This window comes from Labeo rohita, chromosome 24 (genome assembly GCF_022985175.1).
Source record: "Labeo rohita strain BAU-BD-2019 chromosome 24, IGBB_LRoh.1.0, whole genome shotgun sequence".
Taxonomy (NCBI): domain Eukaryota; kingdom Metazoa; phylum Chordata; class Actinopteri; order Cypriniformes; family Cyprinidae; genus Labeo; species Labeo rohita.
In genome coordinates this window covers 10,302,441-10,330,258 of record NC_066892.1, presented here as the reverse complement: position 1 = coordinate 10,330,258, position 27,818 = coordinate 10,302,441, and the positions used below count along the sequence as shown (strand labels likewise).

General features: G+C 32.8%; 1 protein-coding gene across 3 annotated transcripts in view; it reads right to left on the bottom strand.

The window, feature by feature from the left end:
* Positions 1 to 27,818, bottom strand: part of pld1b (phospholipase D1b) — a 41,935-nt gene that overhangs the window by 2,271 nt on the left and 11,846 nt on the right. For all 3 annotated transcript variants that reach the window (XM_051098567.1, XM_051098565.1, XM_051098566.1), the window contains 21 exons: positions 22,168 to 22,344; positions 20,340 to 20,506; positions 18,336 to 18,478; positions 17,804 to 17,915; positions 17,661 to 17,726; positions 17,510 to 17,568; positions 17,323 to 17,415; positions 16,870 to 17,022; positions 16,639 to 16,788; positions 15,007 to 15,090; positions 12,776 to 12,857; positions 12,465 to 12,575; positions 11,031 to 11,219; positions 9,486 to 9,702; positions 8,438 to 8,566; positions 7,946 to 8,064; positions 6,890 to 7,003; positions 6,696 to 6,806; positions 6,433 to 6,521; positions 6,066 to 6,179; positions 3,066 to 3,115 (listed from right to left, as the gene is read on the bottom strand). In XM_051098567.1, the coding sequence (XP_050954524.1) occupies positions 3,066 to 3,115; positions 6,066 to 6,179; positions 6,433 to 6,521; positions 6,696 to 6,806; positions 6,890 to 7,003; positions 7,946 to 8,064; positions 8,438 to 8,566; positions 9,486 to 9,702; positions 11,031 to 11,219; positions 12,465 to 12,575; positions 12,776 to 12,857; positions 15,007 to 15,090; positions 16,639 to 16,788; positions 16,870 to 17,022; positions 17,323 to 17,415; positions 17,510 to 17,568; positions 17,661 to 17,726; positions 17,804 to 17,915; positions 18,336 to 18,478; positions 20,340 to 20,506; positions 22,168 to 22,312 (2,497 nt within the window). In that variant the 5' untranslated portion in view covers positions 22,313 to 22,344. The remainder of the gene's footprint in view (positions 1 to 3,065; positions 3,116 to 6,065; positions 6,180 to 6,432; positions 6,522 to 6,695; positions 6,807 to 6,889; positions 7,004 to 7,945; positions 8,065 to 8,437; positions 8,567 to 9,485; positions 9,703 to 11,030; positions 11,220 to 12,464; positions 12,576 to 12,775; positions 12,858 to 15,006; positions 15,091 to 16,638; positions 16,789 to 16,869; positions 17,023 to 17,322; positions 17,416 to 17,509; positions 17,569 to 17,660; positions 17,727 to 17,803; positions 17,916 to 18,335; positions 18,479 to 20,339; positions 20,507 to 22,167; positions 22,345 to 27,818) is intronic.

Below are 27,818 nucleotides of genomic sequence, written 5' to 3'. Positions count from 1 at the left end.
AAATAAGAGGATTAATACAAAATGCATGTTATTTTTTTATTTGGTACTGACCTGAATAAGATGTTTCACATAAAATACGTTTACATATAGTCCACAAGAGAAAAATAATCAAAAGTTTACATACACTTGATTCTTAATACTGTGTTGTTACCTGAATGATCCACAGCTGTTTTTTTTTTGTTTTGTTTTTTTTGTTTAGTGATAGTTGTTCATTAGTGCCTTGTTTGTCCTGAACAGTTAAACTGCCCACTGTTCTTCAGAAAAATCCTTCAGGCCCCACAGATTCTTTGTTTTTTCGGCATTTTTAAACAATGACTGTATGATTTTGAGATGCTCTTTTCACACTGAGGACAACTGAGGGACTCATATGCAACTATTACAGAAGGTTCAAATGCTCACTGATCCTTCAGAAGGCAACATGATGCATTAAGAGCTGGGGGGTGAAAACTTTTGATATTTGAAGGTCAGTGTAAATTTAACTTATTTTGCCTTCTGGGAAACAAGTAAGTATCTTCTGTAGCTTCTGAAGGGCGGTACTAAATGAAGAAAAAAAAAGATATTTAGGCAAAATGAGAAAAATGTACACATCTTCATTATGTTCAAAAGTTTTCAGCCCCAGCTCTTGATGCATCGTTTTTCCTTCTGGAGCATCAGTGAACGTTTAAACCTTTTGTAATAGTTGAATATGAGTCCCTCAGTTGTCCTCAGTGTGAAAAGATGGATCTCAAAATCATACAGTCATTGTTGGAAAGGATTCAAACATACAAAAATGATGAAAAACAAAAGAATTTGTGGAACCTTAAGGATTTTTCTGAAGAACAGTGGGCAGTTCTTCAAACAAGGAGAAAAAACATCTCTGGATCATTCAGGTAACAACAGTATTAGGAATTAAATGTATGTAAACATTTGAACTGGGGTTTTTATAAATTCAACTATTATTTTCTCTTGTGGACTACATATAAACGTCTTTATGTGAAATATCTTATTCAGGTCAGTACTAAACAAAAAAATAACATGCATTTTGTATGACCCCTCTTCTGTTTTGGTAAAATAATTAACATTTCGCAGATTCTGCAAGGTGTATGTAAACTTTTGACCTCAACTGTATATAACTCATCTGTGGAAATATTTTGAGAAATGTAGTAGAGTTTATTTTTCTAGTTGACTAACTATGGTCACCGAATAACGTCAGTTTTTTTTCTGAGGTAAATATGATGTTATGTACATATTGTTTACAAGCTATTATACTGACGTCTTTGCGCGGTTCAAACACTGATTGAGCGATTACATGAGGCAGGATACGGATTTCGGTAAGTTGTGCTCTTTCCTTTAACATATCTTCGGGTGTTTATTTATCTTTATTTCTTGCTTAAACTGGTATTAAAGCTGAAAACAGGCAGAAAACAGGAAAAAAAAAAAAAACGATTCTTGGGATTTACACCTTTTTGTATCTATTTCACACTGTTTCTGAAGCAGTAACATAACAGTGATGAAATGAGGTGAATAATGAAAACTCTTTTTCTTCTGTAGAGCTGCTTAATAGCATAACTGATGAATTTTGCAACTTTAAGACTATTGTTTTCTTTTGTATTACTGTTAAGCTACTTTGAAACAATCTGTACTATATACAACGCTATATAAATAAACCTGACTTAATACAATCATTTATTTCAATAATCGGTACCTTGAGTGAACGTAAATCGCTATGGATAAAAGCGTCTGCCAAATACATAAAATGTAAATAATAATTATAAGCCAACTTTATTCGGGAGCATAAATCATCAAAGACCAAAAACATGATCACAGGCATGAAGGTTAGACTTAAAGGATTTTCAGCCTCAGCTTAGTTAAATTAGTCTAAAGTCATTTCATTTCGACTGGGACGTGACTGAACATGGTGATGCCTGAGTAACTGAATTGTTTGCTCTGTAATTAGTCTGTCCATTTCCATAAGCTTAACCCATTTGCTCTGTGAGAAACTGGACTTTTCACATGTATTTTGACACCCCTCAAATTAACACCACGTGAGGAGCTCAAAAGGCAAAAGAGACATTTCCTTCCTCTGAAACTTGACCCGCTGGTGTTACAGTTGTGCACTTTAGAAAAAGTAGTGTCTTACACAGAGCTTACTCTCATAATTTGTAATACTTTTTTTAAATAACACTACATTTGACCATGAGGATGTGCAGTTTTATAGCACAACTCTGTATTTACACCACAATCAAGCTCCTGCATTTTCAGGGAACAGCGATATGTATCTGTATTCAGGACACTTTGGGAACGCTCAGATCCAGTGAAGCTGCAACAGAACACCAGCGGCATGCTGGATAATTCAAACACAAAGAGAAACTTCACTCCTTCCTCTCTCGTGGCGGGGTTAATGGGTGCAGACTGACTTTTCCTCACACGTCGTGACACTGCAGCAGTGCATTTGACTGCAAGTAGATGGTGCATGATAACAAACAAACACAAACACATTGCATGCTTCTCCACAAGGTCTTTCACATATAAACACTATGATTTTCTCTTTTGCTATGAATTAAGAACCACAAGAGGGCGCTGTTGTGTTTTAATGTTCTTAAGGCTTCTTTAAGATCTGCAGTAGTATTTTTAAAGCTGCGTTACGAGATGTGAGAGTCGGTTCATGGGTTGGTAGAGTTGTTGTTTATATGTAAGGTACAACTGAAGCAAACTGGTTTGAGAATATAAGACACAATGGACTACAGCAATGGGATGGGAAGCCTAAAGGCTATATACAGTAGGTGAAAGTTTAGCACTGCAGGAAATACTCGTTTTCTTGCTCTTGTCCGTTTGAGCCTCTCCTCTGACACTGAAACCCATCAAATAAGATCAACCAAGCTTTTTTTATTTTTAAACGGTGGATACGAAAAACCACATAGGACTTTGAGTGCCTGCACTGCATGGTTCAACCACAAAAACTTCACAGAAACCCCATGAAGAGCATCTGGTTAGTGTACAGTGTACAAGGCACATCTTCTAAAGAATTACAGACACACCCTTTATAGATTAAACATTTATGGGTATTTATACATCTCTGTACTCACTTTCTTTCTTCAGCTGAGAGATAATAGAGCAGTCTCCTCTAATCATGGTCCTGCATAAACAAGAGAGTATTAAAATGGCACAATAACTTCTGAAAAACAGTAAACGAACTCCTCCAATGAGACATATTTGTAATCAGTAATGTAATCGATATTCTATTTATTACAGCCAAGAATGAATCTTATAAAGTTAGTGTTTTAAGCATTTTACATTTATTCCAAAATAACTCAAAGCAGTAACAATTGAAACTTTATTTGTTAACTTATAAATAGTTTAAATAGTTAACTTTTAACATTTTTTTTTTAATTCTTTAGATCATCATCCATCAAAACTCGCTAAATATTGGTCAGACACAAAAATTGACTTTAAAGAAGTCCACTTCCAAAACAAAGATTCACATTTAATGTACTCACCCCCTTGTCATCCAAGATGTTCATGTCTTTTCTTTCTTCAGTCGTAAAGAAATTATGTTTTTGAGAAAAACATTTCAGCATTTTTCTCCATATAATGGACTGATATGGTGCCCCGATTTTAAACTTCCAAAATGCAGTTTAAATGTGGCTTCAAACAATCCCAAATGCGGTTGTAAATTATCCCAGCTGAGAAAGAAGGGTCTTACCTAGCATAACGATCAATTATTTTTTATAAAAATAATACAATATATATACTTTTTTAATGTCAACCACTCGTCTTGTCTCACTCTGAACTGAATGTATTTTTTTTTCGAGTTCATGACAGTTAGGGTATGTCAAAAACTCCCATCTCATGCTCTCCCTCAACTGCAAAATCATCTTATATTGCTGTTTTATCTTATTTGTTAAGGGTGTTTGATCTTCTTTGCATGTTCACTTTGCAAAGACGGTACTTCTGCAGCGATGTAGGATGATTTTGAAATGATTTTTGAAGTTGAGGGAGAAAATACGATTGGAGTTTTTCGACATACCTTAACTGTCTTGAGCTAGAAACACAGAGTTCAGGCAGAGCAAGACAAGATGAGCGTTTGAGATTAAAAAATATTTACATTGTATTTTTTGTAATGCAAATAAATGATCGTTTCGCTAGATAAGACCCTTCTTCCTCGGCTGGGATCGTTTACAACCGCATTTGGGATCGTTTGAAGGCGCATTTAAACTACGTTTTGAAAGTTCAAAATTGGGGCACCATATCAGTCCATTATATGGAGAAAAATCCTGAAATGTTTTCCTCAAAAAACATAATTTCTTTATGACTGAAGAAAGAAAGACATGAACATATTGGATGACAAGGGGTTGAGTACATTACATGTGAATCTTTGTTTTAGAAGTGGACTTCTCCTTTAAATTTTACCAAGCTGATTACTCACTCAAAACTCAAACAGATCATGTTTTCATGCCATTTAAGTCTAATTTTGACGTAACACGTCGTGATTATATCTAAGTGCGTGAGTTGATTACTTTTGTAAATTAGTCTTCACATTAACGCCATTATATTGTTCATTCAGACACTGCCTTCATTGCCTTCTCAGAGGAAACGCCCCCTGTAAGTATATATAGGACATTTTACAGAATTGGTACAAAGTCGTAGTCGGAAATGTTGTGAAAAAAAAAGTATTGTTCAAAAAAGTTTGTATGTTAATTGTATAATATCCAATGTACGCACTTCTAGTAATTGTGCGGTTAATTCTCATATAGTATTTTCAGAAAGTTTTGGAATATTTGTCCTCTCCCCAAATTTGTCACTACCAAAACACAATAATAAATAATTTAATTAGAAGGGTTATATTGACCTGATAAGATTTTGCTTACATCTACATTGTAAATATATATTTTTGCTATTATTAACAATATTAATTAATTGTAATTTATAATATTTGTTGTATTTTAAATCCAATTTTTCTTCGTAAAAGGCAAAAAAAGTTCATACTGATTTCAAAGTTAAGGATTCATTAGTTTGAATATACACTGAACCAAACACTATCATAACATCGTAGTTGTTAATTCAGTATACTTTATTTTTTTACAAAACATCCCATGTTTTAGTCATGACAGCAATGCTTTGGTAGCAACCACATCGTAGAATTTTAACTTGCAAACCAAAACACTACTAAAGCATACTAAAATACAAAAAAAATTGCATAACTATGCTGAAATTTTGTTTGTTTTTGTTTTTGTTTCCTTTTGTCACTACCAAAACAATGATGACATGTTTCGGTCGTGACTATTACAGTAGTGACAAATTAATGGACCAAAAAAATTGATGTCACTACCAAAACTCCACCAAATGTTTCAGATGTGACAATTTTTGATACTTTTCAACCTAGCTAATCCGCAAATGGTTAACTAGCATAGTTCTGAACAGTGGAATGCATATAAAAAGTAAATGTTGTGGAATACCTCCCAAAAAGTGTGCTTAATTGCAGTAAAATGGTGTTCAGTAGTGACGTTCCTTAAATTTACACCGATTTTTCAGACTTTTACCTCAAAATGATAGGGCTTATCTATTTACCATGTAGCTATGAGAGAGAGGGACACGACTATTTTCTGATCATAAATGTAGGGATGTAGTTAAGTCTCAGCCAATGCAATTTTTTTTACATAAAGTTTCATAATTTACAAAGAAAATATAAAATAAATAGTTTTTTTTACTTCACTTTTTAACAAAATAATAAAAGAGATACTTTTAAAAAAACAATGAAAAAAAAATACAAATACAAAAATGATTTCAATATCATTTTCGTAAGTTGAAATTTAGGGGTTAGGGTTCAGGACAGCCACCTCCTAATTGAAGGTACCCAATAAATGATGGTTTTACATATATTAAGCTTACTAATATTTTAAATATTATTATGGGTTTCAATAAACTGTAAAAGGATCTTAGTGAACATTCAAGATTTTAATACTTAAATGCTTTTTAAATGTTTTTTTTGGTTGTGGGACAGCAGTTCGGACCAATTCTGTAGAATGGCCCATATACTAAGGAAATTTCTTACTACACAATACTCGAATCTCAATATTTGGCAATACCTGTAATTGAAGTGCATGACTGCCTGTATGGCACTGCCTCCTCCAGTGTTGATGTCCCCCTCAAACCCAGGAAGCAGTGGTGTGACCACATACACACGGTACTTTTTACCATCCCTGCGAACCGCACAGAAAATACATGAGATTACTTATTACCTTGAGAGTAAGCGATGTTAATATAAAAGACAGTTTGTGTGTACATGGCCTTACACAGTTTATCTATTCATGGCTGGCTATTGTTTTACCAATAAAGATTCCTTTTTTGTCTTTTCTCTATTTCTTATTGATTTACAAGTGTTTCATTAAAGAAGTTGTGTGCCTTTGTGTGGCTGGAGATTTGATAAAAGACAACTTATTGAACGCAGCTCACCGATATGCTTTTATGATTCTCTTGGCGATGGCATCTCCGATTTTATTGTGAACAACTTTGTTGTCCGCGCAGCTTATGAAGAACTGGTTCTGAAAGAGGAAACGCACAACATTAGCCTACTGAAAGGCTAAAATTGGACATCCTGTATATTCTATAGAAATAAAAGCCACAGTCTCTGTGCTTAGCAACCAATACATCAACAGTAAGGCTTTTAGATAGGGATAATATGAACACATTTAGAGAACCGAGTATATGTCACACACCTCTATGTAAATATAGTGTTCACTATTTTCAATTGCGTTGACGTAAGCTGCATGAATCGACTCCTCATGGTATTTTATTCCCGCTGACCAGTCCGAGGCGGATCGTAACACCTAATTAAAGAGAGAATTAGTATTATGAAAGCTGTATGTGGCATTTGTCTGTAGGAGGCTTGATGGGAATATTGACGTTGTACCTGGACATTAGTCTGGGTGCAGCCAGGGACCTGATACTTGATCTCATTCGCAGTAGTGTGAGATTTAGGAAGGAGGTACGGATATGACAGGGATCTGTATTTGGGCTTCATGATCTAAAACAAGGTGGCAATGTAAAAACAAACATATATTTAAAGACATGTTTATGGGAAGTTGAAATGTCTTGTGGCATGACGTTATGCATCATCTAAAACTATTACCCTAAACTAATTCCATTTTAATTATTATGCACGCATTTACATATAGTCCATAAGAGAAAATAATAGCTGAATTTACACAAATGACCCCGTTCAAAATACTGTGATTCTCAATACTGTGTTGGTACCTGAATAATCCACAGCTGTGTTTGTTTGTTTAGTGATAGTTGTTCATGAGTCCCTTGTTTGTCCTGAACAGTTAAACTGCCTGCTGTTCTTCAGAAAAGTCCTTAAGGTCCCACAAATTATTTGGTTTTTCAGCCTTTTTGTGTATTTGAACCCTTTCCAACAATGACTGTATGATTTCGAGATCTATCTTTTCACACTGAGGACAACTGAGGGACTCATACGGAACTATTACAGAAGGTTCAAACACTCACTTTTGCTCCAGAAGAAAAAACAATGCATTAAGAGCTGGGGGGGGGGGGACTTTTGAACAGAATAAAAATGTGTAAATTTGTCTTATTTTGCCTAAATGTCATATTTTTTTTTATTTAATGCTGCCCTTTAGAAGCTACAGAAAATACTTACATTATTCTCAGAAGACAAAATAAGTCAAATTTACCCTGACCTTCAATTTCCAAAAGTTTTCACCCCCGGTTCTTAATGCATTGTTTTCATACAGTCATTGTTGGAAAGGGTTCAAATACACAAAAAGGATTTTTCTGAAGAACAGCGGGCAGTTTAACTGTTCAGGACAAACAACTATCACTAAACATACAAACAAACAAACAAAAAACAGCTGTGGATCATTTGGGTAACAACACAGTATTAAGTCAAATTAAGTAAAAATGTTAAAAAATAAAAAAAATGATGCAGTGTTGTGAAAGATGTTCTCACCTTTGTGAAATTCCAGCGCTGAATGAAGTGCCGTGCAACATCTCTGGCTGCTTTCCCATGAACCACAGAGGCAATGTCATGCCAAGGCATTCTGGGAGTTATGTGCCTGTCGATGAAATCTGCAAAAAGAGCAGAATACAGAAAATAGTTTTAATTTAAATTTAAATTATTTGAATCTAAAAAAAAAAAAAAAAAAATTCTATAAAATGTAAAATTTAAAATGTAAAATTTATTTAAAATTAAATTAAGCTGATTTCAAAATTTAAAATGCAATTTAAAAGCATGTTAAAATGCTAAAACTGTACAAATTAAATATATTGTAATATTTTACAAATATACATAAAATGAATACAAACAATACAACAATACAACTTTTATATTTATTCATTTAATCTACTGTATTGTATTGTGTTATATTTATATGAACTATTTTTTTTTAAAACCATTAAATGCTGCTATTAAAAAAAAAAAAACTTAAATGTAATCATTCACCATCAAAAGGTTTATCCAACTGGACCCAGTCCTTATGAACAAAGTTGCAGTAATCTTTGCCATGCCAGAACCGTGTGTTTCCCATCAGGCCAATCACATCTGCTTGCAGATCCTGTGCCGCTTCGGTCTCTAATAAGAGTGACACCAAAAAATTAAAGACGTTTCACATCAGATAAACACAAAAATCAAAGAAAAACACAACCAAGAGTAGAAAAAAGCATTTATTTTTTTACAAAATCATGCATCACTCCAAAAACACACCTAAAAGACTTTTTCAACTTTCAACGTCCTATGGAAACAATCCATGCTTTCACACTGTTGAGTTACTGCCGCGTCAGTCTAAACTAACACACATGCTTGGAATTTGCAAGCTTTGGATATTCTTCATCTTAGTCAGATCGTATTTGCACAGACTCCTTCAGAAGAGGGTTGAAACACAGCAAACCACACAGTGCGTGGACTCTGAGAGTTTCAAAAGGTTGCTCTTTTGACTCTTTACAATAAAACTGTTCAGGATCAGAATTAGGGGCAACCTTTGACAGAGTCCACACCTGAAATGTCTCACCCAAGCCTGATTCTTACTCACCACTTGGGCACAAGCAAGAGGGCATGGACACCCTCAGCTCAATCCATTTAAGAGGGATCAAATTTTGGTGGCTGCAAATACTGTTAGAATAACCTGAAGAAAAGGGGAATCTTTACAACCTAGACAACTCTCTTAAAAAGCGTGGTCTGGAAAACTTGAGTGAAATATAGATTCCAGACTAAAATATTCATGAACACATTCAACAACACATTTTAATATCACACCCAATCCTCATCTAACAGTCAGAAATGTTTCCACAATCCTTAACTAAAACCGTAATGATTCATGTTTTTCTGCACTACACTGTAAATCATTGCATAAGCTGGTCAGTCATGAAAGCGCTGCCAGTGGGCATTAGAAAATCAGCCGTGCGCTGTGGTAACAGCTGAATGTGGGAGTTTAGGTCAGTAACATGTCACTAGTCTGCATTCGCCAGCGCTCCAGAGACGGAGGCGTACTCACTTTCTTCAGAGCTCTCGACGCTGCTCACGCTGTCTGCAGGCGCCAGCCCGTGTTTCTGCAGGTGCCTGCGGATGCTGAATCGGGTCTTCTTGATCTTGCCATGTCCTTTTAGTTTGGGCTGGTCCGCTGTGTCAGCAGGCAAACTTTTGCCGTTAGTCTGCACCGTGCTGGGCCCGTTTGACTGAGAGGCCACAGCAGGAGAGCCTTCAGAAGGGTTCTGTGACACATAGTAAGACACAAAACTAAAATCAAAACTACAAAAACTAATAAAGGGGTAGTTCACCCAAAAATGAAAATTACCCCATGATTTACTCACTCTCAAGTCATCCTAGGTGTATATGACTTTCTTCTTTCAGACGAATGCAATCAGAGTTATGCTGAAAAATGTCCTGGCTCTTTCAAACTTTATAATGGCAGTGAATGGGTGTGGAAAGTCCAATAAAGTGCATCCATCCATCATAAAAACGACTCAACACAGCTCCAGAGGGTTAATAATGGCCTTTTGAAGTGAATCAATGCATTTTTGTAATAAAAATATCCATATTAAACCATTTTCACTAATTGTCGGACAGTTTCTCAACTAATCTCAACACCCATTCACTGCCATTATAAAGCTTGGAAGAGCCAGGACATTTTTCAACATAACTCTGATTGCATTCGTCTGAGTAAACCATGGGGTGATTTTCATTTTTGGGTGAATTTTTTGGGTATTTAAAATATATTAAAATATATATATATATATATATATATATATATATATATATATATATATATATATATATATATTACATATATAAAAAAAAAAAAATAAAAAAAAAAAAAACACTAAAAACAAAATGAACTATTAAATTCAATTTCTAAATGTGTTAATTTTAGTGTAATTAAAATAATTTTATTTTAAATAAAATTTATTACATTATGTTACTTTAACAATTAAAATAGATAAAAAAATAAAATATAATAAATTATTAAGAATTATTAAAAAAAAAAAATTAAAAAACAAATAAACAAATGTGTTAACTGTAAATTGAAATATTATGTAACTTTTCCAGTTATGCATTGTTACTGGATAAGGATATTTTTAAAATGAAATAAAATGAAATAAAATGAAATAAAATAAAAAATGAATCAAGTATAGAATTTAAAAAAATATATAATTTAATTTTAATTAACATTAAGTACATTACATTTTAATTATATTAACAATTAAAAATACATACAAAAATGAAAGATCAATAATAGATTATTATTACTTATTAAGATTTGAGAATTATTTTTTAATGTATATTTCAAACTAAAATTGCAGAACTGAAATTAAAATGAATTTATATGGAGAATTTCAGAACAAAAACTAATGAAAATGTCAAAAACACACACAAAAAAAAAAAAAAAAAAAAAAAAAAAAAAAAAAACACCAAAACTTAAAATTTAAATTCAAATGAAAACTGAAAATATAAAATTAAAGCTAATTTAAAATATTATTTAATACTATAAGAGCATATAAATAATACTAAAACGACATTGCCAGTATGTCATAAAGCAAACCTCTGCAGACACCGGAAGAGTCCTGGTTACACTTCCTATGTCAGTCAGCCGATGCTCCTGATCATCCCAGCGCCCGTACGCCAAATCAATGCCTCCCACGAAAGCCACCAATTGGTCAATGACTATGATCTTCTCATGATGCGCCCACAGGTACACGGAAGAGGAGACGTGGTCAGGATGCCTCATTACCTGAGAAAAGAAACTTGTTAACACTCTTGGAATTTGTTACAGACTCCCAAATACCAAATTACCAAAATAAGAGGGATCATACAAAATGCATGTTATTGTTTATTTAGTACTGACCTGAATAAGATATTTCACACAAAAGATGTTTACACATAGTCCACAAGAGAAAATAATGAAATGTGACCGTTCAAATGTTTACATCCCCTTGATACTTAATACTGTGTTGTTACCTGAATGATCCACAGATGTTTTTTAGTTTAGTGATAGTTGTTCATGTGTCCCTTATTTGTCCTAAACAGATAAACTGCCTGCTGCTCTTCAGAAAAATCCTTCAGGTCCCACAAATTCTTATTCTTATTAAGTTTTCCAGCATTTTTGTGTATTTAAACCCTTTCCAACAGTGACTGTATGATTTTGAGATCCATCTTTTCACACTGAGGACCACTGAGGGACTCATATGCAACTATTACAGAAGGTTCAAACGCTCACTGATGCTCCAGAAGGAAAAAATGATGCATTAAAAGCCGGGGGTGAAAACTTTTGAACAGAATGAAAATGTGTACATTTTTCTTATTTTGCCTGAATATCACATTTTCTTCATTTAGGACTGCCCTTCAGAAGCTACAGAAGATACTTACATGTTTCCCAGAAGACAAAATAAGTTAAATTCACTCTGATCGTCAAATTCCAAAAGTTTTCACCCCCTGGCTTAATGCATTGTTTTTACGTCTGCAGCATCAGCGAGTGTTTGAACCTTCTGTAATAGTTGCATACGAGTCCCTCAGTTTTCCTCAGTGTAAAAAGAGCATCTCAAAATCATACAGTCATTGTTGGAAAGGGTTCAAATACACAAAAATGCTGAAAAACCAAAGAACAGCAGTCAGTTTAACTGTTCAGGACAAACAAGGGACTCATGAACAACTATCACGAAAAACAAAAAAGCGGATGTAAACTTTTGAATGGGTTCATTTTTATAAGATGTAAACATCTTTCATGTGAAATATTTTATTAAGGTCAGTACTAAATAAAAAATAACATGCATTTTGTATGATCCCTCTTATTTTGGTCAAATAATTAACATTTTACAGATTCTGAAAGGGGGATGTAAACTTTTGACTTCAACTGAGTTAATGATCCTGTAATTTGTCAATTTAAAAAAAAAATAAGCTCATAAAGGTTTTATTTCAGTAGTTATTGATTAACCTGTTCATAATGACAATTTTATCTGTTTGACTACTTTCACCTCACCTTGATATTTGGGTGAAGTTGGAGTAGTGTCCGTTTGCTGTATTCGCTGTTAATGCCAAGAGCCAGTTCCACCTCCTTGTACAACATGACAAAGATCCGCACACCTTTTTGCTGCAAGAACAAACAGTTCTTCATAATCAGCACAGCAAATCCACCAGTCAATATTAATATATTACCAAGAAAACTGAAAACACCCTGGAGTGTAAATTATTACATGAGAACACTGAATGGGAAGCTTTTATTGCTGGTGCTGTAAAGCCACAGATGGATAGCCGTTTCATCACTATCAGCTATGGGATGGATTAACTCACCGCTTGCCGTTTTAGAATGGAATCGAGTCTCCAGCGGTTGCCCTCGACGACGGGCCTCTTGAGGAAGATCTCAGGGCTCAGCCTGCCGTGACACACAGAGGTGACCTCATCAGCAGAGGAAGCATTTGTAACATCAAATATGCATCAACGTCTAGTCTCATCTCACTGTCGCCTACATAAATTCAAATGTATTAAGCTAGGGAAAAAAAAAGCACACACACACTGGAATCTCACACTTGCAGGATGTCTGCTGAGATGACTGAGTGATGCTGTAACAGAGCACCAGGCATCTGTCTGATGAAGGTAACGGATCTGTTTGGCCATTGCTCCCAGCTGGAGGTGCCCTCTGAGAGGGTGCGTACAAAGTATACAACTATCTTTCTTTCCCTGTCTTTCTTTCTACTACCTTCCCTTGGGCTTTTCTCTCAATGACCTCGTTCATGACCTAATCGTTATGACAGGACAAAGCAATAAGCAATACATCTCTTCTATCCCAGTTGTTGCGAACGTGACAAGCAACAATATACTGTGAGTTTTCGATTTTTCAAGGCTTTCACATTTTGGAACAATAAACTTCCATAAATTTTGGATAAGGATATATTTTTAAATTAAATTAAATTAAATTAACAAAAGATAGATTTTTTTTTAAAAATCCAAATAAATTATATAAAATTAATAAAAAGATTAAAAAATATATATATAAGTGAAAACAAATGAAATTACTACATTCAATAACTTAAGTTTTTTGTTATTTTAATATAATTAAAATAACTGTATTTTAATTAAAATTGTATTACAATATATTAAATTAATAAGAAAAATACTAAATGAAAACAAATTAATAAATTCAATAACTTAAATGTTTATTATTTTAATATAATTTAAAGTATTTTGTTGAAATTAAAATTACGACAGTATATTATATTTGTAATAATATAAATAAAAAATACAAAAATAAAATTATAAATCATAAATATTTTAAAAAAAGAAAGAAAGAAAAAAGAAATGAGTTGAGCATAAACAAATAAATAGTTAAATTAACAAAAAATAAAAATAAATAATAATAATATAACTCAAATTAAATTAGTAAAGGACAGAACTTTTTAAAAATCCAAATAAATTATATTTAATTAAAAAATAAATATAAATGAATTAACGAATTCAGTAACTTAAATTAGCTTATTTTAATATAAATAAAATAACTATTTTAATTACAATTTTATTACATTACATTTTAATTATATTAACAAGTAAAAATAAAAGAACATTTTAATTAATAATTATTTAAAAATAATAAATAAATAAATAAATAAAATAAATAAATAAACAAATAACTAAATGAGTTGAGCATAAACGTAATTATATAACTTTTGCAGTTATACATTGTTACTGGATACAGATATGTATTAAATTAAATTAAATTAAATTAAATAAAGGATAGATTTTTTTTTAAATCCAAATAAATTATATTAAATTAATAAAAAATAATATAAATGAAAACAAAATAAATAAATAAATTCAATAACCCAAATTTGGGTTTGGTATCTAAATATAAAAATAATTGTATTTTAATTAAAATGTTATTACATTATATTTTAATTATATTAACAATTAAATAATAAGATTATAAAATAATTAAAGATCAATAATACATTATTAATAGTAATTTATAACAAATAAATAAATAATTCAACAAATAAATAAACCAATGAGTTGAGCACAAATGGAAATATGATGTAATTGTTGCATTAATCTAAATTCAATTCAATTCAATTCAATTAAATATGATTTTATCCCAAAAAAATTATATTAAATTATTAAAAAATAAATATATTTTTAAAATATTTATTAAATATTAAGTATAGAAATATTTTCAATATTTTACTTTTCCCAATGTTTAAGATTTTCCAATGTGCCTGAATTTACATTATTTTCTATTGTGTGATAACTGGTTAGGACATTAATATCCTAGTCAGTATCCTTAGTCAGTACGTCCAGTATAGTCTCAGTTCTTTTCCGTTTCCAAGAAATTCTTTAAGAAATGAACTCAATATCTTACTGCATTCCTAGAACGGAGCAAGGTTATTGATTTTCTCAGAGGTTAGGGGAAGTATTATTGTAGAAACATTAACCGATGCTGTTCATCTGATCTATGCATTACTTTTAAAACCAATCAATAGTACCCAAAGGAAAGCTGAATGTATGGGTGGAGAGGTTTACTCTCAACGTACCACCAGTCGGTGATAAAGATCTCCTCCTCCGCCTCCTCCAGCGCATTCGCCACGTCCTCCATGTACTGCTTCCCATTCACATACCTGAAACACATACCCAGCCAGTCAAACCAATGGGTAAGGCTGATAGTCTCAAGCTCACACTCTCTCTGTTTCTCGAACTTAATTACATACAGTAATCTTCATTATTCAGAGAACAAGCACACTAATAGGGCCTAATGCTGCAACAATGAACAACAAATCATCTGCCCAGACCAGAAGCGAAGCCGCCACCCTAGATACTATCTCACTCCTCCACGGGGTCAAAAGAGGATGCCGTCTATGGTTACACTCTCCCTCTCTTTCTCTCAAGTTACTCCTGTGAAACAGGCTTCACCCGAAGAAACAGCGGCAGGCGGCTGAAGCTTTCGCATGTTTATCTGTTCTGCGAAACCTTTGAGACCTGCTTCTGCTAGCTGCATTATTGATTTTTCTGGATGGTTTTATATACTAGCTAAAAGCTGAAAGCATATAATAATAAAACCAGTAAAATAATGCAACATAATACAAAATATAATAGCTAACATGATTTAATATAAAAATTTAATTATAAAAAAAATTAATGACTAATAATCAGTAATATGATATTGTATAATATCATATAATACAATAGCTAATATATTAAAATCTAATATAAAACTTAAAAGTTATACTTTCTTCAAGAAATAATATAATATAACATAATATAAAATAATATAACATAACTTAACATAATATAATATAATATTAAAACCAAATTATAAATAACAATAGTAATATAATATTAAAAAAAATATAGCTAATATATTATGATTTAATATAATACAATACTAAAGCTGAAAGTTATACTTAATGTAATTAAGTAATAATGTAATAATGTATACTTAATTATATAAATAATGTAATCAGTATTAAAATATTACAATATAATATAATACATTAATAGTAATATTAAAAAAGATAGCTAATATATTATGATTTAATATAATACAATACTAAAGCTAAAGGTTACACTTTTTTTTTTACACTTTTTTCCAAGAAATAATGTAATCAGTTACATTTTATTATATTGTTATATTATATTATATTTTAAATCCAAATTATAACGAATAGTCATCAATATAAGATAAAAATCTATAGCTAATAAATTATGATTTAACATAATACAATACTACAGAAATAACATAATATAATATAATATAAAATTTAAATAAATATATTTAATAAATAAATAAATTTAAATAAAATAAATATAAAACTGTATCATATATTACATATGTTATATATAATAACAAATAATATATTATAATTTCATGAAAACTTGGACTAAAAGTAAGCTAAAATTAAGTTTAATAATGAAGTTTTAAAAAGCTAAAAAAAAAAACTTTTTTTTTTTTTCAATAAATAAATAATAATATAATTTACAATAATTTACAATATAATTACAATTTCTAAAAAAAAAAACAAAAAAAAAAAAAACGTAAGCGGTTCCTGCCCGTGTAAAAGGTTTTTAGGAGGTTGCCAAGAAATTGCTAGCTGGTTGCTTATTGGCCCAAGTCAAAAGTATGATATGATCTTTTTAGTCACATAGTCCATGTAAAAAGCAATATTTACCATTTCGATGGGATATTCTTCTGTTCATTGGCGAAGGAACCAAAACGGTGATCCTTAAGGAAATTGCTGCTGTACTTGCGCACAAATTCATCGACGGCCTGCCCCCACCAGCGGGCGTGACGGTAACTCGTGAACTTCAGAACTAGAGTCCTTTAAAAAGCAAAAAGCTCTTTTAGTCTATCAAAAATGATGGTGCATGTCAACTAAACATATTGCCTTAAGTTCACACACCTGGACAGACTGTCTATGCGGACACCATGCTTTGTCTCAGTGTCTTTAGTGTCCATTTTGATGCCGAACGCCTTATCCACTAGCAGGACGAATGAGATGGCACCTGTGTCTGGCTTCATGAGGAGTAGGCAAGAGTCCTTCACCACCATCCACCTGTAAAGACCAACAATAAGAAAACATTTAGAGCCCTTTGAAGCTGTACTGAAACTGCAATTTGGACCTTCAACCTGCTGATCCCCATTAAAGTCCACTATATGGGAAAAAAAAAACCTGGAATGTTTTCCAGGAACCTTAAAACCTTAATTTTTTGTTTTTTGAATGAAAAAAGAAAAAAGAAAAATGTGCACATTTTGAAAGACATGGTGGTGAGTAAATTATCAGGAAATTTTAATTCAGGAGTGAACTAGTGGTGATTGCCTTGTATAATTTGAATATGAATGACACCACACTGACCGTTTGGACCAGCGGTAGCACATTTTGCTGTGACCACAGCAGTTCAGCCCAGGAATACGATGACCCCCTGACCTTTTGAGAACCATGCCTTCCCTTGGAAGGAAACAGTGCGAAATGTCACAAAATGCACTAATATATCCATAAACAGTTATTAAAAATTCATTATTAGCTAATAAAAAAGTCTTACAAGCCTTTTGGTCCCAAATCATAAATGAAGGACAGTTGACTCACGTCAATGAATTCCATCTGAGGCATAAAACAGGACAGACTTATATGCATGTAATTCAAAAAACAACATATGGACTGATATACTGTATGAAATCTAAATATACACATACTGTTGCATGGTAGTTTCTGTACATTGGCATTTTAAGCAGCTTATTCAAGTAGTCTTCGAGTTGTCTCTGTAAACAAAATCAGACTAGTTAGACACCAATCATCTGATGTTGTCAGCAGAGTATTAGTGAAACAGGAAACTGACTTTTCGACTAGAGACTTGCTCTTCCCTGGCCAGTTCTTCACCCCCTCCCCGGGGCAGACTTGGCATGTTCCTTTCAAGGTTCCTGTTTATAGTGTGCCTTCGCTCTGCATGACTATTGACCGAAAAAAAGAAAATGGTAAAGACAGAGGAAGAGATCTTCAGATTGCCACAAGACTTTGATGCATTAAATTGATTAAAAGTGACGGTAAAGACATTTCGAAAGTTACAGAACACTTCTATATCAAATAAGTGCTGTTTTTCTGAACATAGATAAGAAGATGTTTATTAAGCACCAAATCATCATATTAGCATGGTTTCTGAAGGATCATGTGACACTGAAGACTGGAGTAATGATGCTGAAAATGTAGCTTTGATCACAGGAATAAATTCATTTAAAATATATTAAAACACAAAACAATTATTTTATTATTTTATTACTGTATTTTTTTAATGAAAATCTTAGACTCCAAATTTTTGAAAGGTAGTGTACATGTAAAAAAAAAAAAAAGGAAGGAAAGAAAAGAAAGGTCACCTGCGGGATGGCAGTGGAATTCGGAGGAAGGTCTTGTAGGTACGTAATTCCCTGTGAAGCTCCATAAAATGTTTCTCCTTCCTTTTTATCAACCAAGTGAAGTTTCCGTGTCTCATCTCTATCTTAAACACTGCAGGAAGCACCTGGATACATGAACCGGCATTAGAAAAAATGGATAAAATATAGCTGCAAGCAGTGATTACCAGAGCTCAAATGCTTCAAGATATTTAAGCACAAATGAAAAAGACATTACATATTATTTAGCACACCTGTAACCACCTTAATCAATGATTAAAAAACAACTTTAGCAAATCCTGGTCATTTACCATAGAAATTGTTTTTTTTGTTTTTTTTTTTACATTTATGACTGTTATAGCACCAGCTGTGTTCTGATCTCCCTAAAACTTCACATGCTTGCTTAGAATCACCTGTCGCATGTGCTCAGTTTTGAGAAGTTTTGAGCTTTCGTTTAAACTTTATAGGCTTTTGGGTATATTTGGACAAGCCCCTTTTCTAAATAACCCTGTTATAGTTTGCCAAAGGGTAAATTTCAACTTACAATTTACATTTTCTCAATGATTTAACAACTAGCTTGATTGACAGCAGTAGTTCTAGAGGCAAAGTTTTGGGAATGAGGAGGTCTATCGTATGATACGAATACTGACGTATGTGTGAAAAACCACACAATACACAATCGTTTACTCCCTTGAAAAATGCAATATCACCCCCCACTGGTCGATTTTCTCTTTCAAATTTCTCACAGACCTTTAGGGTGTGAGTCAAACAGGCCCACCAAGTTTTGCTCCGATTGACCTCCGTTAACCTTGTCTAATAGGTGCTCAAAGTTCATTGGTCTATGATGGCCATGTTTTTTGAGACATGCAAATGTCCTTACAGCCACTTGTGGCACTTTGGACAAAGACCGTGCACCCCGATTTTCATGTTGATAGGACAAAGGGTGCGTAGTTATGGATATTTTTTATGTTTTTGCCTCTTGTTGCGCTACCAAGTGGCCTTGCTCCATGACTTTTTTAACGTGACCTCAGATTCAGATATCTCATTATGTTCAAAAGGTATAGCCGTTTTAGTAACAGCGGCCCTGACCTAACCCTTTTTTGATAATTATTGATATTCACTGTCTAGTGAGTCTTCCTGGAATGGTTTGGTTCCAATTGGGCAAAAAACCTAGGACTAGTAGGCGTGAGGCTGCGTTTTGACACTTGAGCCTGCGACAAACGGTTATGAACGGTTTCATACTTTTGATCACTGTAGCACCCCCATCAGGCCGATTGGGATGAGCCTTGGTGACGTTGTAGACGGCATGAGTACTACCATTCCTCCAAGTTTCAAGTCTCTACGACTTACGGTTTGGTCTGCACGATCAGTTTTGTGTGGAGTTTGCTGATCCTACGCAATTCTAGCAATTACATTAGGGTTTCAGCGCTACACGCTTGAACCCCTAAAAATAAATTCTGTTATGATTTACTTATCTTCATCGTTTCCAACCTATATGCTGTTTTCTAAACAACACAAACGTAGAATAGGACAAAACAACAACAACAAACATGTAAAACTATACTACGGTAGACTATAGTGCCAAAGTCATATGGACCACTTTGATGGTGCTTTTATTGTGTCTTTTTGGACCTTGGCGGATGGTGACCCTGGTCATTGTATGGACAGAGCTAAATAAAAGCATTTGGATATGATGGAGGGGACATAATTAACTATTCCCTAAATATTTCAACTATTTGAACATTTAATGAACCACTCACTTCCAAAACTGAGTGATGAGTCTCCATTTGATTCATTAACAGCGCCTTTTGTCATTATTCTTCTGAAAAACTATTTTGCATGTGCTAAGTATTTTCGTATATAGTGTCCAAATCTCCAGGGCAACATGTAAATTGCCTTGGCAACCTCTAAATCTCCCGGGCAACAAATATACCTCCTCAGCCCACATGCTAACACTTCATGAAAGGGAACGGGAGTGGGAGATCTCACCTTAGAGACGCTTCTCTGGGAGGTGACGTTGAAGCGATCCTGGGCAGAAGTGAAGCGTTCCACCTCCAGGATTTTGGCCGTGATGGGAAACGCAGTAAGAAAAACACGCGCTCCGGATTCTTTGAAGCCTATTGTTTTATACACAGCTGAGAAGAGGATGCGGTTTTCTGTGGAAAAACAAAAACAAAAAATACTTCAAATTAATTTCTGACAGTTATATACACTACTGTTCAAACGTTTGCAGGTTGGTAAGATTTCCAAGTTTTAAAAAGCTCATAAGGGCTGTGTTTATTGAATTAAATCTACAGTAAAAACAGTAATATTGTGAAATATTAGTACAATTAAAAAAACTTTTTAAATTGAGAGTATGTATTAAAATGCAATTTATTCCTGTGATGCAAAGGTGAATTTTCAGCAGCCATTACCCCTGTCTTCAGTGTCACATGATCCTTCAGAAATAATTCTAATTATGCTCATTTGCAGCTTAAGAAACATTATTATTTCTGTTGAAGACAGTCGCGCTGCTTAATATTTTATGGAAAACATGATTTTCAATTTTTTTTAATTAACAGAAAGTTTAAAACAACAGCATTTATTTGAAATATAATGTTTTATATAAAATACTGTCACTTTTGATTCATTTAATGCACCGATGCATTAAATCCTAAACTGATCCCAAATTGTATTATATATCAGTATTATTTTAATATTTGTTTTTTTTGTAACATACACTACCAGTCAAAAGTTTTTAACATTTTTAAAGAAGTCTCTTCTGCTCATCAAGCCTGCATTTTTTGATCCAAAATACAGCAAAAACTGTAAAATTCTGAAATATTTTTACTTTTTAAAATATTAAAAAAAATTATTTGAATATATTTTAAAATGTAATTTATTCCTGTAATTTCAAAGCTGATTTTTTTACATGATCCTCTAGAAATAATTCTAATATTCAAAACATTTATTATTATTATTTTTATCATAATTATTGTTGAAAACAGCAGAGTACAATTTTTTAGGTTTCTTTGATGAATAGAAAATTCATAAGAACAGCATTTATCTGAAATAAAAATATTTTGTAACATTATAAATGTCTTTATCACCACTTTTGATCAATTTAAAGCATCCTTGCTAAATAAAAGTACCAATTTCTATAATTTCTTTCTCAAAAAAAAAATTAATAAAATTATATATATATATATGTGTGTGTATATGTGTGTATATACATATATATATATATATATATATATATATATACACACACACACACACACACACACACACACACACACACACACACACACACACACACATATATATATATATATATATATATATATATATATATATATATATATATATATATATATATATATATATATATATACACATACACTGACTCAAAGCTTTTAAATGGTTTAGTGTACAATGTTACGAAAGTTTTTTGTTTTAGATAAATCCTGATGTTTGGATCTTTATCAAGAATCCTGAAAATAAAATATACTCAACTGTTTTAGATATTGATAATAATATTTTAAGAAAATGTTTCTTGAATAGCAAATCAGCATATTAAAATGATTTCTGGAGGAGTAATGATGCTGAAAATTTCGCTTTGATCACAGGAATAAATTACATTTCAAAACACATTCAAATAGAAACCAGTTATTTTAAATATCTTTACTATTTCACAATATTACTGCTTTTGCTGTATTTTGGAACAAATAAATGCAGACTTGGTGAGCAGAAGAAACTTCTTTAAAATCATTAAAAATAATACTATATTTGGATTTTTTTTTTTTATTGACTTTATGTTGTTATTGCTTTCTTTTACCTGCACTATTAGGGTCCTGGCCGTCAAACTCCTCTTCCCCATCGCCAATGTCGAGTTCTCGCGTATCCAAGTTCTCCATGATATCCGTCATATCATTGGCCACCAGATGCAGGGTGCTGACTGTGGGTTCTTGCTGTCGCAGCATGGCTAACAATTGGCCTGCCGGCCAGGGCACTCCTTCAAGACACACAACATGAGAAATGAGGAAGTGTTAAAACTGTTTGCTTTGAGAAAAAGCCATAAATCCTTCAAACACTCATCGAATGGTAAGAGAGATATGATTGTTTGAATACTGTAATAGGGAATGTCAAACAAACGTGTGTGTGGTTTGACTTGTTTTTGGAGATGGTGGAATGAGGACTAGGGTAACTCATTCAAACCTAAACAGAAGACAAGTTTGTGCTGACCATTAAAAGTTAAGAACTAAATAGGGGACAGGAGACGGCAGTCTGCAACCTCCATCCTGTTCCTCTTTTCTTCGAACTGCTTACAAAAGGGCTGGAAAAGCATAAAGCATCACATACGAAACCAAAAATCCCCCTTTTGTCCACAGCAACACTATTCATTAGTGTCACAACAAACCTCACCTTTGGCCTATGCACATTTGCTTTGCCAACAAAAGAGACAAAAACTAATGTTTTTTTTATTTTGAAGATAACTTTTTTTTAAATCACTGAAAATGCATATGTTTGTCCATAAAGATTTCTATTCCTAATATAGACTGGAGTAATGATGCTGAAAATTCATCTTTGTCATCACAGGAATAAGCTACATTTTAAAATACATTCAAACTTTCTAAATTGTAATAGAATTTAACATTATTACTGTTTTACTCCATTTCTGCTCAAATAAATGCAGCCTTTAGAAGCATAAGAGACTTCTTTCATAAACATAAAAAAAAAAAAAAAAAAATCTCACTGACCTTTTAAACTGTAGTATATATTGTAATCACAGAAAATTTCATATTGAGCATATCTTCTATTTTCACATCCTCATATCATGTTTGATTCATAAGAAATTCCTCATGAAACTCTGGTTAAGCTTCTTTCTAGGAAATGTCACGTCACATCATATTGCATGACAATGCGATACCCTGTATACTATCAACTCTAAACTTAACGTGCTGTGTATATGAGTGGGTCTGTGCCATCCAGGTGAGTGTTTCACTTGTCTGTGATTAAATCAGGCTTGTTAGACACTTAGAGTGAAGCCCTTTTGAAGCACAACTATTGTTTCTATGGATGTGACCTAGAGCCATCAAAGCCCATTACAACGATCACATCTTCAGTAACAGTTCAGACATTTCTCTGTTAAATGAGCTGTTTGCTGACCTAAAGTGCGATTACGAAAAAGTGGATTTTCGTAACCACAAAAGCAGGATGAAAATAGATCTGCACATACTTCCTCTAAGATGAGTCGCTGATGCAAAGGCTCATTTTAAAAAACATAATATTGCAAAACCGCATTCTAAAAATCAACCTGCGCTCGGGTCTTGAGGTTTAAGAGAATCAGCCTGACACAAGCAAACGTGATATTACTCTCTGAGACAAATTAGTTTTGGAAAACTGATATGCTTCTTGTGATATAGGACCATGCTTTTCTAAATGTGACCCAGTCGTAAGTAGCACGGGAATATTTGTAGCAATAGCCAACAATGCACTGTATGGGTTAAAATGATTGCTTTTCCTTTTTATGTTAAGTAAAGATCATGTTCCATAAAGATATTTTGTAAATTTCCTACCGTAAATATATCACAACTTATTTTTTGATTAGTAATGTGCATTGCTAAGAACTTCACTTGGACAAATTTAAAGGTGATTTTCTCAATATTTAGATTTTTTTTGCACCCTCAGATTCCACATTTTTAAATAGTTGTATCTCGGCCAAATATTCAGATGCATTTTCAAATTGACCCTTATGACTGGTTTTGTGGTGCAGTGTCACTAATAATCACAGTGGTGATTTAATCTAGTGGAAGATAAAATGAGCAAAAAGAGAGCAAGTCTATAGACTTTAATTGAAGCGATTTGAGCCAAAATTTGGGATCAGAATATCATATAGACTTGTGATAAGTATTATAATTTTCAGCATTATTTTCATGTCATGGCTGATACATGGTTGATATAACAATTCTACACTATTTTGATTTGATTCTGATTCACAAGCTTGCAATTAAATTTCCGATTTAATTTAATATTGTTTATTCTGAATATACACTACCGTTCAAAAGTTTGGGGTCAGTACATTTTTATTGTTTCTTTTTTTTATTTTTTATTTTTTAAGAAATTAATACTTTTATTCACCAAGGATGTATTAAGTTAATAATTAAAAGTTTATTAAAAGTTAATAATAAATAATTTACATTGTTATAAAATATTTATATTTTGAATAAACACTGTACTTTTTAAACTTGTTATTCATGAAAGAATCCTGAAAAAAAAAAAAAAAAAAAAAAAAAAATCACAAGTTCCAAAAAATATTTGGCAGCACAACTGTTGATATTATCCAACATTGATCATTCTAATAATAAATCCGCATATTAGAATGATTTCTGAAGGATCATGTGACACTTAAGACTGGAGTAACAGCTGATAAAAATTCAGCTTTTCATCACAGGAATAAATTCTATTTTAAAGTATGTTAAAATAAAAAACATTATTTTATATTGTAAAAACATTTTGCAATATTACTGTTTTTTTCTATATTTTTAATCAAATAAATGCAGCCTTGATGAGCATAAGAGACTTCTTTAGAGACTATTACAAGTCTTACTGACCCCAAACTTCTGAACGGTAGTGTATATCAGGTACAGTACATGCCAAATTTTCTCAAGTAAAAAAAAAACCTCAACTAATGCTGTAAAATGATGAGAGTCACTTAGTACTATATGCATTACTATAATATTGAAGGTTAAAATGAACTGATCTGTATACAAATGCTTAAATTACATTGTATAATAATAACGTAACAATTACATAATTATATTTATACGCCAATTCGTGCTTTAAAATATAAACACTTAAAATTAAATGGCGGCTAGCTTAAAAACTTGACGGATTAATTCAAACATTAATTAAACATTGAAGAGCATTAAAAATGATAATAAATATATGTTATATGGTGTATATATTTAGCAAAATGCTCCTCTCTAGAGTTCATTTCTTTAGCTAACTAATGAGTTTATGCTAACCGAATGTTTTGTCTGAGGTAAATGTGACGTTACGTGACATTGTTTACAAGCTGTTATATTGACGTCTTTGCAACTGAGCAACTGAAAACAGGCTAGACTAATCGATTCCTACGATTTAAGAATCAATATCGTTTCATAAAATATCAACCAATACTGTATAGATTGATCAATAATGGTTGATATTGTGCATTCATAATTTTGAAAACACAAGTGTATCTGCATCTGTGGACTAAATGTGTTTCAAGGAGGCTGTGAGGCTTTCAGCTGTTTGAGAGATCTCGTTTCGTAGCATTATCCGTGGCTCTCCTCCACCAATTTACATCCTGGTGGGCAAAAACAAGCTCAATTTGACAAATGTGGCTTCCCATTACAGTGATGAATGGAGAGCTACTATAAACACCCATAAACAGGTTGCTGTGGGTTAAAACAGCACATTTGCCAAGGTAACAAATCACACAAGACCAGCCCCATGAAATGTTCTAGAGGACAAACATTAGAGTGTTTTCCCTAAAAATCCTCTTAAAAGCCAGAGACACATGGATTTGCAAAGGTTAAAGACTTCATTCAAATATTCCTCGTTTTATGTAAATCAAACATAGTCAAATAGCCTCCAGGTCCAGTGCACAAACATATACAAAGTACAACTAAATGTTCACAGTGTTGAACAGTCAGCAAAACGCTAATTCGCACTTCCATCACTTCTGGTATTGCGACTAACTTTCGCTGAGAAAGTTTCACCTCCATCAGGCTGTGAAAACAGCTCAGTTCTGATAAGATGAAAAACGTAAACACGCATTCCAGCCGTTCTGGAAACCTCCCATGTGTTTTCACTGATGCACCTGTAGCTGTGAAGGCGGACGGTGATAGATCGGCTCAATAAACTACTACTTAAAATAAAGGAGGTCAACTGCAGGGCAGCATCAAAGGCACATTCCCACCACCACAATATAAACACCCTCAAGCTTTAAACGCCTAATCTCATGCTGCTTCAAGTGTCAAAATGAGCACAGTGAAGTATGTTTATCTAGTCAGTCTAGTCCAGAAGGTGCATTACACTTTCAGCGGCCTTAGGTGTTTAAATAAAACTTGCACAGTACTCAGTTATCACAGACATGTGCTACAAACATGACTGATGATAACTAAATCATATGACTTGATTTGGAAGCCCGTGCTATTCGTTTTCTAACCAATCAGGGTTATGATTTTATACCTGTGAGCTAAAGAAGTTTTCTGATCCTGCATAAATAAAATAGACCATGTGACATCAGTGGTTCAACTGTAATGTTATGAAGCTATGAGAACACTTTTTGTGCACAAAGAAAAAAAAAAAAAAAAACAACTTTAGTCAACAATTTCTTCTATTCTGTGTCAATGTCCTTACTACAGGGTTCGCACAGATACTGTAAAATGAAATTCCAGGACTTTCAAGACTTTCCAAATACTACTTTTTTGATTTTTAAGGACTTCAGTCAGAGATCTTACTTATGTCTTCTATTTCAAATTCTAAAAAAAAAATAAATAAATAAATAAAAATATACCAATAAAAAGGGGCAAAAATAAAGTGTAGTACATGTAAAGTATTACTGAAGTATACAACACTTTTACTATAGTAAAACCTTAATTTTTTAAAGGGATTTGTATGTGTATACTTTCTTTTCTCTTTGTTGTTTTTAGAACTGTACTGCCTTAACGGTTTGATGTTTAAGTCAAAAAAAAAAAAATCTGAAAAAAAGATTTGCAAAAATCGCTTCAAAATCCTGATATGAAATAAATGATTTGTGACCCACAACTAAGTCCCGATCTGAATAAAATCATTTGTGTTCCACGCTATGAAGATCCGATATAAATCAAAAGATTTACAAACCCACACCGAAGTCCCGATCTGAATCAAATGATTCGTGATCCACTCTCTGATGATCCGATCTAAAGCAAAAGATTCATGAACCTGAACCGAAGTCCTGATCTGAAACAAATGATTCGCGATCCACTCTCTGATGATCCGATCTAAAGCAAAAGATTTGCGAACCCGCACTGACGTCCTGATCTGAATCAAATGATTTGCAATCCACACTACGAAGATCCGTTCTAAAGCAAAAAAATTGCGACCCCGTACCAAAGTCCTGGTCTGAATCAAATGATTCAGATGCAATTTGAGTGCTTCAAAACAGTGAATCATTTTGCTACGATTTGCTAGTTCGATTGTAGATTGTTTTCTGACATTAACTGAAATAAGCGTAAAAGGGTTTTTTTAATTCTGTGAATTTTGCGTGAAAGATATGTGCTTATTAACAATTAAACACTTACTTAGATACATTGTCTTTCAATAATTCAAGCACTTTTCAAGTACCTTTTCAGGAATATTTTCAAGGGTTTTCCAGGCCTTAAATTTCAAAAAGTCAAATTCAAGTACTTTAAGCTCCTTGTACGAATCGTGTTACTACCTTTCTGGGCCTTGAACATG